General features: G+C 53.3%; 3 protein-coding genes across 3 annotated transcripts; all 3 read left to right on the top strand.

The window, feature by feature from the left end:
- Positions 1-778: 778 nt before the first annotated feature.
- Positions 779-13,938, top strand: J7T54_002340 (Dynein heavy chain; the record flags this gene model as incomplete). Its single annotated transcript, XM_051505509.1, has 3 exons — positions 779-1,067; positions 1,116-13,399; positions 13,498-13,938. 3 exons carry the CDS (start codon positions 779-781, stop codon positions 13,936-13,938), a joined length of 13,014 nt encoding a protein of 4,337 aa, XP_051362959.1.
- Positions 13,939-14,766: 828 nt separating this feature from the next.
- On the top strand, positions 14,767-15,947 carry J7T54_002339 (Regulator of phospholipase D-like protein; the record flags this gene model as incomplete). The annotated part of the gene is made up of 2 exons (XM_051505508.1): positions 14,767-14,902; positions 14,953-15,947. 2 exons carry the CDS (start codon positions 14,767-14,769, stop codon positions 15,945-15,947), a joined length of 1,131 nt encoding a protein of 376 aa, XP_051362958.1.
- A 1,197-nt stretch (positions 15,948-17,144) lies between these two features.
- On the top strand, positions 17,145-19,664 carry J7T54_002338 (uncharacterized protein; the record flags this gene model as incomplete). The annotated part of the gene is made up of 5 exons (XM_051505507.1): positions 17,145-17,182; positions 17,254-17,340; positions 17,396-17,475; positions 17,530-19,424; positions 19,476-19,664. The coding sequence occupies 5 exons, from the start codon at positions 17,145-17,147 to the stop codon at positions 19,662-19,664; spliced, it is 2,289 nt and encodes a 762-aa protein (XP_051362957.1).
- Positions 19,665-20,175: the final 511 nt, after the last annotated feature.

Genomic DNA, 20,175 nt, shown 5'->3' with positions numbered 1-20,175 from the left:
TTGGATATTCGGGCGTCCGGTTGGGGATGGTGTACAAGAATTCGCGTGATGAGGCTCGGCTACGGAATTGCATAGCCATGCATTTGAATACAAGAAGCACTACCGCAACCATTCTCCCAGAATGATCCCGATGTCACTTTTGCTAATCAATTCAGGTCACCACATTTTGAAGACATGTGTACCTGGAATGTTCTCATTGCCTCAAAAGTGAAGTCTGTTGGCTTGAGAAGATTTGATTACTCACCTGCAAGATAATGGATCATTCGCATGAGCCAGCTGGCACGCCCCGCAAAGCGGATATCATGTCCAGCTGTTAGCCAACCAGGGACCTGACAGCTTCCAGAAGCCACACCTCCTGGCGAACGCCGCAGTGACCTGTGCTGTTGTCTAATTTTGGCGGACCGCAATGTACATTGCAGTCGCGCCCAGGGTCGCGTCCTCGACAGCACATGCATGAACCTCTTGTCTTCCTGCGCCTTCACCACGGCCCATCTCTTTGTTCCAACACACAAATTCCGACCTCGAGTTGACGGCGAACCACCCAAAACCGTCTCAACCCGTGCCCATCAGGTCGAGGATCTTTCTTCTTGCTTGATTCCGGCCGTATTCGTTCCTTTGCCCCTGCTTTGACGATACCCCTTTCAACACTGATCATTCGCGTCAACTTTTTGCCTGTCGAGCGTTCCAGCAGGACCAAACAAGAGCAACCTTTTAATCTGAGATGATCGAACTCTCATAATTACCTTACGCTTCTTCTCGGTCCAAGGCCGCCACCATCATGGAGGTGTCAACCCCCGTTGCGACGCCGTCGACAAATGGTGTACCAGCTGCTCCATTCCCTACAATCGAACCCGAACGCGTGGTTGAATACTTGGCCAGCGTATGCACAATCGCTCTGGGCGCTACACAGGACGAGCTTGAGCAGCCAGGGAACCTGCTGCATAAGAGCCGCTATGGCGACACGGTGTCGAGGTGCACGCGATTCGCGACGGATACACAGAGCGTTTTGTATATCCAAAAGGACATCGCTGCCTCGTCAGCTGTCGAGAACGGCACGGAAAATGCCAGTCAGTGTCATGACTTCATTCGGTTCGAACAGCAGCTAACATTCCCAGCACCCCCATCGTTTAGCTACACCATTTCGAACGAACTTACATCATCCCTGAATACGGTCGCCTCCCTCGTCCTAATCAAAACTCCTCAGCCTATCGATCCGATCCGGCCTCTTCATTCACAGATATTCATTACTAATTTACCTGGGCCTGCGTCGCTTGCCGCTGCGGCAGCCGACCAGGGTCCTGTACTTTCCCCATGGGAGGTTCTTCATTCTCAGGTCCACCACGCGATCGTGCCATACTTTGACGCAAACACCAAATCTCAACAGGCGACGAATGGGCCACGTGGTAGGCAAGACGTGGACGCGAAGACTGGTATCCCCGTGACGAAGAAGAGGTTAAACGATCTGGAGTTGAGCTTGCTGCACCTGCAACAAAATGTTGACATTCCAGAGATTTCTCTGAGCTTTCATCCGGGAGTTCAACAGGCCCTCGAACAAGCCGAATCTGCCCACACGAAGCCTACGGTCGACTCTATGCCGAACGACTTGTTGCAAGACAGCTCGTTCCTCAACAGACTACAGGCAACGGTCAATGCATGGGTCAAGTCTATCTCAGGGGTGACGAGGATGACTAGAGATGATACTACTTCGAATTCCAACCAGCAATTCAACACTGCGAGCCAGGAGGTCAATTTCTGGCTTTCGATGGAATCTGCCCTGGAAGGCATTGAAGCGCAACTGAGGAGCGACGGTGTGGTCCTCACACTTGATATATTGAAGCACGCCAAGCGTTTCCAGGCGACCGTCAGCTTCAAGACTGACACGGGTCTGACCGAGGCGATGGACAAGGTGCAGAAATATAACCAGCTCATGCGAGATTTCCCACTCGACGAGCTGCTGTCGGCAACATCTCTGGTCAAAGCTCAAGACGCTATCCGCGAGATCTTCACCCATCTCAACAAGAAACTTCGCATCTGCCCGTACCCGATCCGCCGCGCACTTCCACTCGTCGAGGCTATCTCAGCCGATCTGAACGATGTGCTTCATCGCTTGCTCCCTGGCACTGAGCTGGTCAATCTCGACTATGAGCAATTTCGGACAATCATGCGATCATGCGAGGACATTTTCCGCGTTTGGGAAGAATCTGTCAAAGAGTTCACCAACGTAGCACGTGAGGTTACCCGGCGACGCAACGAGCGGTTCATTCCCATCAAGATCAACAAGAAGCATTCCGAGCTCGAGTCTAGGATTCGCTATGTGGCTAAATTCCGTGACAACCATGAGCAGCTGCAGCGTACGATTGTCGACGTGCTAGGACCTCAAGCGACTATCACCGGCGTGACCGAGACGACTGGAGCGGATGGCGTGGTCGTTGAGGAAATGGGTGACGTGGACGCTGTGGAAGAGGTGAACCAGGCATGGGAAGCACTGCAAAATGTCGATCTGCTTGATGTGACGCAGCAGGGCAGAGATCGCTTCTCCTTGGCCGAGAACCTCTACAACGAGCGTACCACACGCGTGGAGAACTCCATCATCACAAGACTGCGGGATCGCCTGGGCACCACCAAGTCAGCCAACGAAATGTTCCGGGTCTTCTCCAAGTTCAACGCTCTCTTTGTGCGACCCAAGATCCGTGGTGCTATCCAAGAGTACCAGAATCAGTTGATGGACCACGTGAAACAGGCTATAAACTCTCTTCATGAGCGATTCAAGCAGCAGTATGGTCGATCAGAAGCTCACGTCATGTCTCAACTTCGCGACATTCCTCCCGTATCTGGCGCTATCATCTGGGCACGACAGATCGAGTTGCAGCTCGATGGGTATATGAAGAAGGTTGAGGCGGTTCTCGGCCCTGGTTGGGATATGCATGCCGAAGGCAAGAAGTTGCTGGATGAAAGTGAGCTTTTCCGGGACAAGCTCAAGACCGACAAGATCTTTGATGCCTGGGTAGGCGAGGTCACCCGCAAGAAGATTTCAATTGCTGGCCAGTTGTTTGAGATTGCTCGCGTCAGGTCGGCCGGCGGCACCCTGGAGCTCACAGTCAACTTCGATTCGCAGATCATCACTCTGTTTAAGGAGACGCGTAACTTGACGTGGCAGAGCTACGCTGTTCCCCACGCCATCACCACGGTATCTAAGGATGCGAAGCGCGTCTATCCCTATGCAGTCAGTTTGATGGAGAGCGTCCGGACATTGTCCCAGACGCTTCGCCAGCTTTCGGACATGGGTAATGAGGCAGTCCTGCTCAACGGCTACCGCAATGACGTTTATAAGCTCATCAGCGAGGGTGTTCCCCTGCGCTGGGAATCGTTTGTCAACTCCCACGAGCTCTGGCAGAGTGAACAACAGCGCCAGACGCGCATGCTCCTGCCTGGAGGTGCAGACTTTGGGACATCCAAAAGCAACGAGAGTAAGCATGGAATGTTCATCCGTGGTTTCGCTTCCGCGGTATCCACGCTGCAGAGCAAGACCGTCTCCTTGAGCCACATCTACGCCAGTGTCGAACAAGCTCTCAAGAATCTCAGCACATGCCCGTACGATGCCGCCTCCTTCCAGTCACACCTGGACTCAGTCCAAAGCGCCGTGGATCAGCTGAATCTGGAGCGTTACGTGAACCTCGATTTCTGGGTCGGTGGACTCAACGAGCGGATCCAAGTTCTTCTGTTGGTCCGTCTGCAAACCGCCATTTCTGCTTGGATCGCAGCTTTTGAAGACAGTACGACAGCGACAGAGGATGGCAAGCCGACGGGTCCAACCATGCGTCACTTGATCCTGGAGCTCGCCATGCGTAACCAGGTCATCTATCTCGACCCGCCGCTTGAATTCGCCCGCGCAAACTGGTTCGAGCATCTTCATAACTGGCTCGGTATTGTTTGCAGTCTTCGCATGATCAAGGCCTCGCGTTATCAGATGACGCTGGCTACGTCTGCCGAGCCGGAGCGGCGCTTCACACAGCTACCGAGCGAATGCGCCAGCATGCTCCAGCGTGTCTACATCGCTGTGGAGAAGAAGATTACTGAAGTCAGTAAGTACGTGGACGAGTGGTTGCAGTTTCAGTCTTTGTGGGACCTGCAGTCAGAGCAAGTCTACGATGCGCTTGGCGAGCAGCTGCCTAGATGGCTAGAGCTGTTGCAGGATATTCGCAAAACCCGCTCTACGTTCGACACGCAGGATGATAGTCGATCCTTCGGCCATGTCACCATTGACTACGGTCAAGTTCAGTCAAAGGTCAACGATAAGTACGACCAATGGCAGAAGGAGATTCTGATGAAATTCGCGGTTCGTCTCGGCAATCGCATGCGAGACGTTCACGCCGAAATCGAGCGAGCTCGCAAAAATCTCGAGACCCAAAGCTCCGACGCGTCATCTACCGAGCAGGCTGTCCAATTCATCACAGTCGTCCAGAGTTGCAAGCGCAATGTCAAGTTGTGGGCGCCCGAGATAGACATGTTTCGCCAGGGACAGTCGACTCTTGTGAGACAGCGATATCAGTTCGCCAACGACTGGCTTCACATTGAGCAGATTGACAGTCAATGGGAAGCCCTCAAAGAGATTCTTGAGAAGAAGTCAAGGATCGTCGAGGACCAGTCCGATGCGCTTCGTGCCAAGATCACCACTGAAGATAAGCTCATCGGTGATCGAATCAGTGAGGTCGTTGCCCAGTGGAACGATGAAAAGCCTGTGTCGGGCACTATCCCACCTGATGAGGCTTCTGCTACCCTCACTGCTTTTGAGAGTAAGATCTCCAAGCTTCAAGCAGACTTTGATGCTGTTTCCAAAGCCAAGGAGGCATTGGACATCCCGATCAGCTCCGAGACGTCATTGACCGCTACTCTCGAGGAAGTTCGCGATTTCCAGTCTGTGTGGTCGAACCTCTCTACAATCTGGACGAGCCTGAATGAGACCCGGGATGTGCTCTGGACGGCTGTGCAGCCAAGAAAGATTAGGGGCAAGATCGACGAGCTTATCAAGAGCACCAAAGACATGCCGAGTCGAATGAGACAATACGCAGCCTTCGAGCATGTGCAGGGGATTTTGCGTAGTCTTTTGAAGGTCAACACTATTCTGACTGACCTCAAGTCCGATGCCATCCGCGAGCGCCATTGGCAGAAGATCTACAAACAAATCAAGCCTCAGAAGCGCTTCTCGCCCAGCTCCATGACCCTGGGTGACGTTTGGGACCTCAATCTTGTGGCCACTGAGGCCATCGTCAAGGACATTATTGCACAAGCACAAGGCGAGATGGCCCTCGAAGAGTTCCTGAAGCAAGTGCGCGAGACTTGGCAAAACTACGCCTTGGAAATGGTCAACTACCAGAACAAACTCAAGCTCATCCGCGGCTGGGACGATCTTTTTGCCAAGTGCAGTGAGAACCTGAACTCTCTCCAGGCCATGAAGCACTCCCCGTACTACAAGGAGTTCGAAGAAGAAGCCGTGTCTTGGGAGGACAAGCTGAACCGCGTTCACGTCCTTTTTGACGTATGGATCGATGTGCAACGTCAATGGGTCTATCTCGAGGGTGTCTTCACCGGAAATGCCGACATCAAGCATCTCCTACCCATTGAGTCTGGTCGCTTCGCGAACATCAACAGCGAATTCATGGCGGTGATGAAGAAGGCTGCCAAGTCTCCCTATGTGCTTGATGTGCTGAACATCCCGAACGCACAAAAGTCCTTGGAGCGTTTGGCCGAAATGCTGAACAAAATCCAGAAAGCACTTGGAGAATACCTAGAGAAGGAACGTGTCTCATTCCCTCGGTTCTACTTCGTTGGTGATGAGGACTTGCTGGAGATGATCGGCAACAGCAACGACACGCTACGCATTGCCAAGCACTTTAAAAAGATGTTTGCTGGTCTGTCTGGCCTCATCATGGACGAAGAGACGGTCATTTCAGGGTTTACCTCCAAGGAGGGCGAGAAGGTCAGGTTGAAGAAGGAAATCTCACTGGCCAAGACTCCGCGCATCAATGACTGGCTGGCTCTACTGGAAGGTGGCATGAAGTCTACTTTGGCGGAGCTGTTTGCCGAAGCCGTGGAGCAATACATGCCTATCTTTGAGTCTTCGACCATCGATCGTGCCATGCTCACCACATTCATGGATGCATTCCCCAGTCAGATCGTCGTGCTAGCCACTCAGGCTGTCTGGTCCACGGCAGTCGAGAGCTCTCTTGCGGCTGGCGGCAAAGATCTGCAAACACTCTTCGAGCGCGAGGTGCAGGTCCTCCGTGTCCTTGCCGACACGGTCCTGGGCGATCTGGAGGTCCTCCAACGGAAAACTGCCGAGCAGATGATCACTGAATGCGTTCACCAGCGGGACACAATCGAGAAGCTTATTCAGGCTCAAGCCGACACCACCAGCCACCATCTCTGGCAGCTTCAGATGCGATACATCTACAGTCCAGAGGGCGACTACCCCAACCGCTTGCACGTCAAGATGGCCAATGCCAGACTTAACTACGGCTTCGAGTATCTGGGAGTGCCTGACCGCCTAGTCCGAACGCCATTGACAGACCGATGTTTCCTTACGCTTACTCAAGCTTTGGAACAACGCCTTGGCGGCTCGCCCTATGGACCTGCCGGCACAGGTAAAACCGAGTCAGTTAAAGCTCTTGGTACACAGCTGGGTCGGTTCACCCTGGTCTTCTGCTGTGACGACACATTCGACTTCCAGGCAATGGGCCGCATCTTCTTGGGTATCTGTCAAGTCGGTGCCTGGGGCTGCTTCGATGAGTTCAACCGTTTGGAAGAGAGGATTCTGTCCGCCGTCTCGCAGCAGATTCAAAACATCCAGTTGGGTCTGAAGCAAGGTATCGAGGACGATAAGTCTGAAATCGAGCTCATCGGACGCCAACTGCACGTCAACGAGAATACGGGTATCTTCATCACCATGAACCCTGGCTACGCTGGACGTTCCAACTTGCCTGACAATTTGAAGAAGCTTTTCCGCAGTGTGGCCATGTCTAAGCCTGACAAGGAGCTCATTGCCGAGGTCATGCTGTACTCTCAGGGTTTCAACCAAGCCAAGGTCTTGTCTAAGCAGACAGTACCGTTCTTTGACCACTGTGCCATGCAGCTGTCCAAGCAAGCGCATTACGACTTCGGCTTACGTGCCCTCAAGAGTGTCCTTGTCAGCTCCGGTGGACTCAAGCGTGCGCGGCTCGGCGAGGGCAGCCTTGGTGTCGAAGAGGATGTAGAGCCTGAAATCATTGTTCAGAGTATTCGCGAGACCATTGCACCCAAGCTTATCAAGTCTGATGTCGACATCATGATAAATATTGAGAAGGACTGCTTCCCAGGTGTCAACTATGTCCCTGCCAACCTGCACGCACTGGAGGATGCTATCCGCACCCTAGCTGCAGAACGCAACTTAGTTGTCACCGACATCTGGATGACCAAGGTTCTACAGTTGTACCAGATCCAGAACATTCACCATGGTGTGATGATGGTTGGCAATTCGGGTTCTGGCAAGTCTGCTGCTTGGCGACTCCTGCTCGACGCCTTGCAGAAGGTTGAGAATGTTGAAGGCGTCTCTCATGTCATTGATTCCAAGGTCATGTCCAAGGAGGCCCTGTACGGTAACCTCGACTCCACCACCCGTGAGTGGACCGATGGTCTGTTCACGAGTATCTTGCGAAAGATCGTCGACAACCTCCGTGGCGAAGATTCGAAACGGCACTGGATTGTATTCGATGGCGACGTCGATCCCGAGTGGGTTGAGAACTTGAACAGTGTGCTCGACGACAACAAACTACTCACGCTTCCCAACGGAGAGCGTCTCAACTTGCCGTCAAATGTTCGTATCATGTTTGAAGTCGAGACTCTCAAATACGCCACTCTGGCTACGGTGTCTCGTTGCGGTATGGTCTGGTTCAGCGAGGAAACAGTCACCATAGAGATGATGATCGACAATTACCTGCAAACGTTACGCAACGTTCCGTTTGAAGATATCGACGAGGACAGTGTCGGTTCAGGATCGAACTCAGCAAAGAACCTGGCTTTGCAAGGACAGGTGGCCGATGTCCTCACCGTTGCCCTGAAAGACGAGAACTTCGCCGAAGAAGCACTGAAGAAAGCTCACGATTACAACCACATCATGGAGTTCACATCTGCACGAGTACTTACGACGCTCTTCTCGCTGCTGAACAAGGCCGTGAGAGACATGGTTGAGTACAACGGTCAGCACACAGACTTCCCATTGGATATTGACCAGATCGAGGCATTTGTTAGCAAAAGGGTTCTGCTCGCCTTGGTTTGGGCGTTTACTGGTGATTGCCCCCTCGGCGACCGCAAATCATTCGGCGACGTTATCTGCGGACTGGCCAACTTCGGGTCGCCTCCACTGGACGGCAGCAGCTCGCTCATTGACTTCGACGTGAAACTACCCCGAGCTGAATGGTCGCCATGGCAGAACGAAGTGCCTTCTACTGAGGTCAACACTCATGCCATTATTCAAACCGATATGGTTATCCCGACGCTCGACACCGTCCGCCACGAGGATGTTCTATACTCTTGGTTGGCCGAGCATAAGCCTCTTCTGCTCTGTGGTCCTCCTGGCTCTGGTAAAACAATGACGCTGTTCAGTGCTCTCCGCAAGCTGCCCAACATGGAAACCGTGGGTCTCAACTTTTCGAGTGCCACGACGCCTGATCTATTGATCAAGACCTTTGAGCAATACTGCGAGTACAAGAAGACACTGAATGGCGTGATGCTCTCCCCAACGCAGATTGGACGCTGGCTCGTCATCTTCTGCGACGAAATCAACTTGCCGGCCCCAGACAAGTATGGTACGCAACGGGCGATTTCATTCCTTCGCCAGCTCGTAGAGCACAACGGTTTCTGGAGAACCTCTGATAAGTCCTGGGTGACTTTGGATCGCATCCAATTCGTCGGAGCTTGCAATCCCCCAACAGACGCCGGCCGTACTCCCCTGGGGGCTCGTTTCATGCGTCACGCGCCACTCATCATGGTCGACTACCCTGGCGAGACATCTCTCAATCAAATTTACGGCACTTTCAACTCGGCTGTACTCAAGATTGTTCCTTCTCTGCGTGGCTATGCCGACAATCTCACACAAGCAATGGTCAAGTTCTATCTCGAATCGCAAAAGCGCTTCACGCCCAAGATTCAACCGCACTACGTCTACAGTCCTCGTGAGTTGACTCGCTGGGTTCGCGGTATCTATGAGGCCATCAAACCACTCGAAACCTTGTCGATTGAGGGCTTGATCCGAATCTGGGCTCACGAAGCCTTGCGCCTCTTCCAGGACCGTCTCATAGCTGAAGATGAGCGCAAGTGGACTGACGACGCTGTTCATCGCATTGCTCTTCAACACTTCCCTACTATTGACGAAGAGAAGGCATTGTCAGGCCCTATTCTATTCTCCAATTGGCTTTCGAAGAACTACGTGCCTGTGGATCGCGAGCAGCTGAGAGACTTCGTTAAAGCTCGTTTGAGGACCTTCTGTGAGGAAGAAGTTGACGTTCCTCTCATCTTGTTTGACGATGTCTTGGAGCATGTCCTACGCATTGACCGTGTCTTCAGACAACCACAGGGTCATTTGATCTTGATCGGTGTGAGTGGTAGTGGCAAGACGACACTGTCACGCTTTGTTGCTTGGATGAACGGACTTCGCGTCTTCCAGATCAAAGTTCACGGTAAGTATACCGCCGAGGACTTTGATGACGACCTTCGAGACGTTCTGCGCCGCTGTGGCTGCAAGGGTGAAAAGATCTGCTTCATCATGGACGAGGCCAATGTCCTCGACTCTGGGTTCTTGGAGAGGATGAATACCCTCCTGGCAAACGCTGAAGTTCCAGGTCTGTTCGAAGGCGATGACCATGCGGCGCTTATGACTGCCTGCAAGGAGGGGGCCCAACGCCAGAACTTGCACCTGGACTCCCAAGAGGAGTTGTACAAGTGGTTCACTCAGCAAATTGTCAAGAACTTGCACGTCGTTTTCACGATGAATCCTCCTCAAGATGGCTTGTCTTCCAAGGCCGCGACGTCGCCTGCCTTGTTCAATAGGTGTGTCCTCAACTGGTTTGGAGACTGGTCGGACCAAGCCCTGTTCCAGGTTGGTCATGAGCTCACGCACTCTATCGACTTGGATCGCCCCAACTACCAAGCTCCCGATACAATTCCTGTCGCCTACCGTGGTCTGCAATTACCTCCGTCGCATCGCGAGGCTATTGTCAACTCGATGGTTCACATCCATTACTCGCTTCACCACTACAACCAAAAGCTGTTCAAGCAGCAAGGCAAGGTCACGTTCCTTACGCCTCGCCACTTCTTGGATTTCGTCGGCCAATATGTCAGACTGTATAATGAGAAGCGCGAGGACCTGGAAGAGCAACAGCGTCACTTGAACATTGGTCTGGAAAAGCTCCGGGATACCTTCGACAAGGTGCGAGATCTGCGAGAGAGTCTGGCAGTGAAGAAGACACAACTAGAAACCAAGGAAGCCGAGGCGAACGAGAAGTTGCAGAAGATGGTGGCAGATCAGCGCGAGGCCGAATCGAGGAAGAAGGCATCGGAGGAGATCCAGGTACACTTGGAGAAACAGGAAACAGAGGTTGCTTCGCGCAGGAAAGTTGTGCTCGAGGACTTGGCCAAGGCTGAGCCTGCTGTCGAAGAAGCAAAGGCCAGTGTGCAAAACATCAAGCGTCAACACTTGACCGAAGTCAGAGCGATGGGCAATCCACCTGCTGGTGTCAAGCTGGCCATGGAGGGTGTCATCACCCTGCTAACGAACAAGAGCGTGCAAGACTGGAAAACTGTGCAGGGAGAGATCCGCAAGGACAACTTCATTGCCAACATCCTGAACTACAACAGCGACAAGATGGCCAAGTCCTTCCGCGAAAGAATGCGTAGAGACTTCCTGAACAACCCGGAGTTCACCTTCGAAAAGGTGAACCGTGCGTCGAGAGCCTGCGGTCCTCTCGTACAATGGGTCACTGCGCAGGTCGAGTATTCGGATATCTTGGATCGCGTCGGTCCACTCAGGGAGGAAGTCGATAAGCTCGAGGAGGAGGCCCTGAAGACCAAAGCAGAGGCCAAGGCTGTGGAGAACAACATTATCGAACTCGAAGCGAGCATCAACACGTACAAAGAGGAGTATGCTGCACTTATCAGCCAGACGCAGGCGATCAAGTCTGAAATGTCCAAGGTGCAGTTTAAGGTTGACCGCAGTGTCAGGCTGCTCGACAGCCTGTCTTCAGAAAGGACGCGGTGGGAGGATGGCAGCAAGTCTTTCGAGACGCAGATCAGCACCTTGGTTGGCGATGTCCTGATCGCCGCTGCATTCCTGGCCTACAGTGGTCTCTACGACCAAACGCTTCGAAAGTCCATGGTCGAAGATTGGTTCCATCAACTTCACCTTTCTGGCATCCAATACAAGTCTCACAACCCTGTTACCGAGTATTTGTCAACAGCCGATGAGCGTCTTGGATGGCAAGCAAACGGACTGCCAGTGGACGACCTGTGCACGGAGAATGCGATCATGCTCAAGCGCTTCGAGCGATACCCGCTCATCATTGATCCGCCGGGTCGCACTCTGGAGTTCTTGCAAAAGGAATGCCAGGACCGTCGCTTGACAGTCACAAGCTTTTTGGACGATACTTTCACCAAGCAATTGGAGAGTTCGCTTCGTTTTGGCAACCCCATCCTCATCCAAGATGCCGAGCATCTCGATCCCATCCTGAACCATGTGCTCAACAAGGAGTATCAGCGCACTGGTGGCCGTGTGCTCATCCAGCTCGGCAAGCAGGAGATTGATTTCTCGCCATCGTTCAAGTTGTACCTATCCACACGCGATCCCTCTGCAACCTTCCCTCCGGACATTTGCAGTCGTACTACCTTGGTCAACTTTTCAGTCACGCAGAGCAGTCTCCAAACTCAGTCTCTGAATGATGTGCTGAAGTCGGAGCGCCCTGACGTGGACAAGCGTCGCTCCGACTTGATCAAAGTGCAGGGCGAGTTCAAGGTTCATCTCCGACAGCTTGAGAAGCGTCTTCTTCAAGCTCTCAACGAGTCTCAGGGCAACATCCTCGACGATGACAACGTTATCGAAACACTCGAGAAGCTCAAGAACGAAGCGGCTGAGATTTCAGACAAGATGAGCAAGACGGAGGGTGTCATGGGCGAGGTCGACGAGATCACGCAGCAATACAGTGTCATTGCCAAGTCTTGCAGTGCTGTGTTTGCTGTTCTCGAGCAGTTGCACTTCCTCAACCACTTCTATCAGTTCTCATTGCAGTACTTTATCGACATCTTCCAGTCCGTTCTGCACAACAACAAGAACCTCGACGCCGAGACGGACCATGACCGGCGCAGAGACGTCATTGTCAAGGATCTCTTCGTCAAGACTTTCAAGAGGACAGCCCTCAGCTTGCTGCAAAAGGACCGCGTCACTCTCGGCATGCTTCTTGCCCAAGCCTCGCCGTACAAGATGGATAAGACACTGATTGACGCCATTCTCGACAGCCGCGTCGAGGGCAAGGATCTCTCCACTGATCCTGAGTTCAAAGACGAGGCCTTCACCGCTGCTAGGAAACTGCCCGCCCTCAAGGAACGGCTTGACAGTGTAGCTGCCGACAAATGGACGCAGTTCTTTGAAGAGGAGCTTGCCGAGAACTTTGTTCCCGAGATCTGGGACCTTAAAACCGAGGAGGCAGACCAGGCCCTGATTTCGCTGCTCCTCGTCAAGATGTTCCGAATGGACCGGTTCGTCCCTGCGGCCGAACGATTCGTTGCCCGGGTCTTGGGCGCCGACATCTTTGACCTTGTGGAGGATCTCAACCACACAGTGTCCGGGGTCTCGGCGACTCTGCCAATCTCGCTCGTGTCAAGCCCCGGTTTCGATGCAAGCTACAAGGTCGACAGTCTGGTCGAGAAGATGCGCATCAGCTGTACGAACATTGCCATGGGCTCCAATGAAGGTGTCACGAGTGCCGACAAGGCCATTACAAATGCTGCTCAGAATGGCTCATGGGTTCTAGTCAAGAATGTGCACCTTGCCCCTACTTGGCTGCAGAGCTTGGAGAAGCGCATGGAAGCTCTGAACCCGCACTCTGACTTTAGGCTCTTCCTGTCTATGGAGTCTAGTCTCAAAATCCCGGTCAACCTGCTGCGTGCCTCGCGAATCCTCATGTATGAGCAGCCGGCTGGTGTCAGGGCCAACATGAAGGACTCCTTGTCGTCCCTCTCGACGCGCAGCTCGAAGAGCCCTGTTGAAAGAACGAGGTTGTACCTGCTCATCTCCTTCCTGCATGCTGTTGTCCAGGAGAGGCTGCGATACGCGCCGAACCTTGGTTGGAAGGGATTCTGGGAGTTCAACGATAGCGACGTAAGTTTTTTTTTTTTTTTTTTTTTTCTTCTTCTTTTTTTTTCCCTTTTTTTTTCTTTTCTCCAGTGTTTGGTAGTAGATCGCTAACGGATCTCTAGTACGAATGCTCGGCATTCATTGTTGATGTCTGGCTGGACAGCGTGGCTGGCAACAGGAGCAACATTGCTCCTCAGAACATTCCCTGGGAGATGATCCGCTATCTAGTGACAGAGACATACGGTGGCAAGATTGACGACGAGCATGACTTCAAGCTACTCAATCAGCTCGTCGTCCAATTCCTGACACCTGAAGCTTACGACGTCGATCACAAGCTAGTGGATAGTCCCGAAGGTGGTCTTCTGGTGCCATCAGGCACGAACCTACAAGACTTTATGCAGTGGGTTCAGAAGCTACCCGAGCGCGAGCCCCCGACATACCTGGGCCTACCTGCCAATGCAGAGAAGTTGTTGCTAGTCGGATTGGGCCGCAGCCTGATAGGCAACCTGCGCAAGGTCACAGAGCTGCTTGATGAGGGAGAGCAGCTCGTGACCGATGCGTGATCGGATGGGCGTTGAGGAGGGAACAGGCGAGATGTACGATGGTAGTGGGATTGGTATGAGTGCTATGCATATTCTGCCATGCTTTTCTTTTGCTCTGTTAGGTCGGACACTGGGGCATGATGCGCGAAGGTTGACATTCTGGAGGGAACTCGGAAGATGGTGCGTTATGTTGCTACCTACACAGATACCCCCAAGATCGCATTTTTGTTGTATTATTAGTCGCTTCAATGTAAGAGCTTTGCGATAATATTTAGAGACAATGCCAAGATTAGGCGTCTATTTATTAGTACTCGATGTCGTGTGACTCTGTGTCGAATCCGGTTCCAGGATCTTCGCAGGCGGGTCTTGCACGTCACAGGTCGTTGCTCAGGCGCCATGATCTCCCCCGGGCAGCTGAAGTGGGTACCTGGCTGAAGGCGCGCGCAGTTCCCAGTTTCCACCTGCAACGTCCAGTCAGTTCATCATCCCACAGTCCGACCTCGCGTCCCAGTCTGCGTCTTCTTTTCTAGACTGGAACCTGCTTCAATCATTAGTACTTATTGTCGTGTGCAGTACACAGCTTGCCAAATGCGCCGGGTATCATTGCAGCCTTGAATGCAAACGGCCCTCCTATCACTGCTCCCTGACCTGAGCTCAGGTTGCGATTCCCGACTGCATCAGCGACATTCTCGAAGCAGTCAGTATGCGACCTTTATCGAGATAGGACGAAATTCTCAGCAGATGTGCGGTCGCCCGGCTTGTGTGACTAGACAACGTGACTTCCTCGGTATTCTGAACACTCACACTCGCCGTGGCCGCTTTGCCTTTCGCATTCCTCCCTGAGACAAGATGGCGTCCTCAAATCTATCCCCTCGAGCCGGGGAATCCTCTCACTCGTCCGACGCGTTCGAGTCGACCGATACGCACAACATCATGGTGGCAGACTTTAGCTCGCCTCGACTTCGAAAACCGCGAACATTGCCACGTGTGTTGCACCTGGCTGACGGTAGTGAACAAGCAGCTGACAAGACACAGCTTGGATCGATTCTTACGAGGAGCGCTATGGACCAGGCACGCCGGATCAGTTCAATCTACTGCGACCACCAAATGCAGTACCGGCTCGACACAACGCAGCGCCCGACCACACGCAGCGACGGGTATCAAAAGACGGCTACATAGACTATGACGACCCGAAACTCGGTCCGGCGCAGGATGCGCGCCACAAGATTCCACACTTCCTTCGCTATGGTCGGGCTTCGATGCGAGGGCGAAAATGGGATCATTTGCGCTCTGCTGAGCCCGTCGTCGTGCCGCGCTACCACAGCACCTCTGTCATGACTACAGATCCTGGCTTTCGACAGTTTGTGCATTCTTCAGCATACGGGCCCATGGAAGGCGAGGTGTCCGAAAGGGTCGACCCGGACTACCTGGAAAAGCTGCAGCCGACGTTCAACCTCCCTGCACGGGGCGCGTACAATGCACTGGCCGCAGGGCGCAAGTCGAAGAGGACGCGGACGGTTGCTTTCAACCAGCGCGTGTGGAACCTCGTGATGCGCCATTCCCTATCACCGGCGATATGTCGATTGACCGTCATGGTCACGTCCATCGTCGCGCTAGGCGTGGCCAGCAGGATATTCGTGCTGGAGGATAACTTCCGTCCGTATAGCGCGGAGCGGACGCAGTCTATTGTCGCCATTGTCGTGGACTGCGTCGCTATCCCCTACATCGGCTACATGATCTACGACGAATACACGGGGCAGCCGCTGGGGCTGCGGTCGGCCAGAAACAAGGTTTCACTTGTACTGCTAGATCTGGTTTTCATCATTTTTAAATCAGCAAGCACGGCGTTGGCGTTTGAGAGTCTGGTTTACCATAACGTGGCCGACCCCGTGATCAGAAAACTCGCCAAAGCGCTGGCCGCCTTTATGTTGCTCGCGCTTACCGTGTGGACGATCAATTTCACCATCAACATCTTCCGCATCGTGGAGAGACTCGGTGGCGGAGAGGACGAGCACCATCGCAGGTCATAGGAGAGCATGCGCAGGCGGATGCTCGTCACGTAGCAGGTTTCGGCGGACACCGCCCTTGGAAAGTCAAAGAAGGACATGGCTGCTGGACAAGGCGATGATGGTCTGTCTGTCTGGCAGGGTTTATGTCCCTGACGTTCAAAAGTGAGCAGAGACTCAATATGTGAACACTCACGGTCTTTTAAAGATTTCATTTTGTCTGCATGGTATACTGCGCGCGGCGTTGGGGTACAAGGGACTCATCAAGAGGCGTCCCCTATCAATCATTCCGAGTTGGGCTCTACTGGATGGATGCACGAGGAATACAGAGTCATCAGGCCATTGTTATTAGCGGGCGCGTATATGTGATAATCACTTAGATTTCAATCATTGGAACTGACCCATCGTCTGGGATCACAGGCTTGTCATGGAGAGGCTTTCAGTTCACCAGTGTCCAGGCCGTCAGTGTCGTGGAAAAGTGTGAGACTCATTATCACCTGTACGCGGGGACGCCCGGGGCCCAGTACGGTGCTGCGCCACAGTGGCTCGCTCTTCCTTGGCTCAAAGGCTCAAGGCCACCCCTGCGGCGTGCAATGCTGACTGCCGTCACTAACCCAGAACCCAGCTTACCTTACGGGTAAGGCAAGTGGGATTAGAGAGTCGGAGTTGACTCTTTCACGCGACTGACCTCACTTGACTTCCTCCTCCCAAATTATCCTTTCAGCCCGCACACGCAAGTGTACCAGTGAACCAGATTTGATTTGCTCCTTTCCTCGATCATTTAACCCAGCCCATCTGGCTTCCCCAGACACTCTTTCTCCTCCAAGACGGGCCACTATCCGATAACTCGCCCCCCTCCGCTTCCGTTCTTCTTACTCCAGCGACATCTGAAGCACCATACAACAACCTTCTTAACCCTGACAACGAGGCTGCTCGCAGCACGCCTGTACACGCGATCGACTTTCGCCAGACTTGTAGAGCGCCTCGTCTCTGCCTAGGTCTGTGCCACTTGGCAACCGACGCAAGAGGCGATTCCGAAACAAAAACGAAGCCACAAAGGCCGCCCACGAGAACCCTTGACGACGCGCACCGCCGAGTGATTCCCCACCGCACCGCCGCTTGCTGCTTCGCTCGAGCTCCCACGATTCTGCAGCAGTCAGCACACTGAGACTAGTCGATATGGCCTCAAGGGTAGCTCCGGCGCGCGCCGCGCCTTCGCAGATGCCTCCGATGCCGAATAGAGAAGACATCGGATCCACGTGAGTCTTACGCTCAGACCGACTCTACCTATGCTGGGCTGTGCTCGGGACTTTGACGCTGATCATTTTAGCTGGGGATACTTGCAGGCCGGTATCACGCGAATTATGATGGACCTGGAGCAAGGTATCGATATGCAGATGTACATGGGAGTCTACACGTGTGTTACCTTGCAAACCACAGCCTCTGCCGTTGCATGCTAACCGGCCTCACAGGGCTATCCATAACTTTTGCACCTCGCAGAAAGCTGTCAGCCTGAGTGGTCCCTCCATGCATGGAGGTGCTCACAGAGGCGGTAAGTCTGCGCCATCACCTTGTCCTCTCAGTACGGAGACTTACAATAAAGCAGCCCATCTTCTCGGCGAGGAGCTGTATAGAAAACTCATCCACTACCTGGACGAGCACCTCACATCGTTGCTGGAAACCAGCAAATCCCATACCGACGAGGCGCTACTGTCCTTCTATATCAAAGAATGGTCTCGGTACACAACCGCCGCGAAATACACACACCACTTGTTTCGGTACCTCAACCGCCACTGGGTAAAGCGAGAGATCGACGAGGGGAAGAAGCATATTTATGATGTGTACACTCTGCACCTGGTGCAGTGGCGAAAGGTGCTATTCGAGCGGCTGTCGACAAAGGTCATGGACGCCGTCTTGAAGCTCGTGGAGAAACAGCGCCACGGAGAGACCATCGAGCACAGCCAGATCAAGCAGGTTGTGGATTCGTTCGTTTCACTAGGTCTCGACGAGACGGATCCCTCGAAATCGACACTCGACGTGTACCGATTCCACTTCGAGAAGCCCTTCCTCGAAGCCACCAAGGCCTTCTACCAAGCCGAGTCGAAACAATTCGTTGCCGAAAACAGCGTGGTGGAGTACCTTAAAAAGGCTGAGGCTCGACTGGCCGAGGAGGAGGACAGGGTTGGCATGTACCTGCATCAGGACATTGCCGTCCACTTGAAGAAGACGTGCAACCAGGCTCTCATTGCCGATCATCAAGTCCTTATGAGAGACGAGTTCCAGATGCTTCTGGACAATGAGCGGGAGGATGACATGGCACGCATGTATAATCTACTTGCCCGAATTCCCGATGGTCTGGACCCTCTAAGGTCCCGGTTCGAGACACACGTCCGCAAAGCTGGTCTCAACGCTGTGCACAAGATACAAGCAGCCGAGGGAGACAAGTTGGAACCCAAGGTCTATGTCGACGCCCTATTGGAGGTCCACACACAATACCAAGGGCTTGTCAAGCGCGCATTCAACGACGAACCCGAATTCACTCGATCGCTCGATAGCGCATGTAAGGAGTTCGTCAATCGCAACGAAATCTGCAGGGCGTCATCCAACAAGTCGCCAGATCTTCTCGCCAAGTATGCCGACGTGCTGCTTCGAAAGAGCAGCACCAGCATCGAGGAGGCAGATTTGGAGGCTACCCTGACCAACATTATGACCGTCTTCAAGTACATTGAGGACAAGGATGTGTTCCAGAAGATCTACTCTCGCCTTCTGGCACGTCGTTTGGTGCACGCCAACTCGTCTTCGGATGACGCCGAGATGAGCATGATTGGCAAGTTAAAGGAGGCGTGTGGCTTCGAGTACACGAACAAGCTTCAACGCATGTTTCAGGATATGCAAACCAGCAAGGACCTCAATCGCGACTTCAAGGACCATCTTGACAATGGCGAGAGAACTAAGACGGTGGACTCGAACTTTTCAATCCTCGGCACTGGCTTTTGGCCGCTGCAGGCACCGACGACAGCATTCAACCCCCCATCAGAGATTGCGTCCGAAGCTGAACGTTTCAGCACCTTCTACAAGCACAAGCACGACGGTCGCAAGCTGACGTGGTTATGGAATCTCTGCAAGGGCGAGCTGAAGGCCAGCTACTTCAAAAACAGCAAAACGGGCTACACTTTCCAAGTGTCGCTTTATCAGATGGCCATCTTGCTTCTCTTCAACGAAAAGGACGAGACCTCATACGAGGATTTCGTGAGCGCAACCCAGCTGTCCCCTGATGTGATCAACCAGACATTGGTGTACATTCTGAAGGCAAAGGTGCTCCTTATGCAAGGCGGACCTGGCGAGAAGCCCGGGCCCGGCAAGGTGTTCAAGCTGAACTATGACTTCAAGAACAAAAAGATCCGTGTGAACCTGAATCTGGGCGGCGGTGTCAAGGAGGCCAAGCAAGAAGAGATTGAGACCAACAAGACCATTGAGGAAGACCGCAAGTTGGTACTACAGGTAAGCCAATATGATGCGCAAACATTGGTTCCTGAAACTAATCATCCACAGTCCGCAATTGTGCGCATCATGAAGGCGCGAAAGAAGATGAAGCACATGCAGCTCGTCAGCGAGTGCATCAACCAGATCAAGTCCCGCTTTGTACCGCAGGTATCCGACATCAAAAAGTGCATCGAGATCCTTCTCGACAAGGAGTACCTGGAGCGTCTAGAGGACGACGAGCTTGGGTACCTCGCGTGAGCGACAGAAGGCGGCAGACAGACAGGCTCGTTGCGAGCGATCAATGATGGTATATAAGAGTGCATTCTTTCACCAAGCATCAACCTACGGCGGCCTTTTCCACAAATGGTACACTCACCTAGAAGGGAAGACATGTCCAGAACCTGCGCAGTGCGGAAGAGGCATGGTCACGTCCGAAAGGTCGGCGGTCATGGCGATACACAATCAGAAGCTTGGGGGACCCGGGCGGGTAGGTTTACGAGAGCAATCCAGTGGAATCGGACTTCTCTCACGGTCCAACTCGAGTGGACGATTGAACTCAGGGAGCAGCTTGCAAGCTTTCGAATGGAAAAAAGAACGCCTTTCAACAAATATTGCCTTCTTCCGTATTATCAATGTGCAGCCGTCATAAGTCGTTTGTTAAACAAGGTGCTATACAATGCAGAATGCGCCGAGCCGGGGGGGGGGGGGGGGGGGGGGGGGGGGGGGGGGGGGGGGGGGGGGGGGGGGGGGGGGGGGGGGGGGGGGGGGG

Source organism: Emericellopsis cladophorae, assembly GCF_022114955.1.
Source record: "Emericellopsis cladophorae strain MUM 19.33 chromosome Unknown NODE_15_length_399893_cov_118_242817, whole genome shotgun sequence".
NCBI lineage: Eukaryota > Fungi > Ascomycota > Sordariomycetes > Hypocreales > Bionectriaceae > Emericellopsis > Emericellopsis cladophorae.
This window is presented reverse-complemented; position numbering and strand designations above follow the sequence as displayed.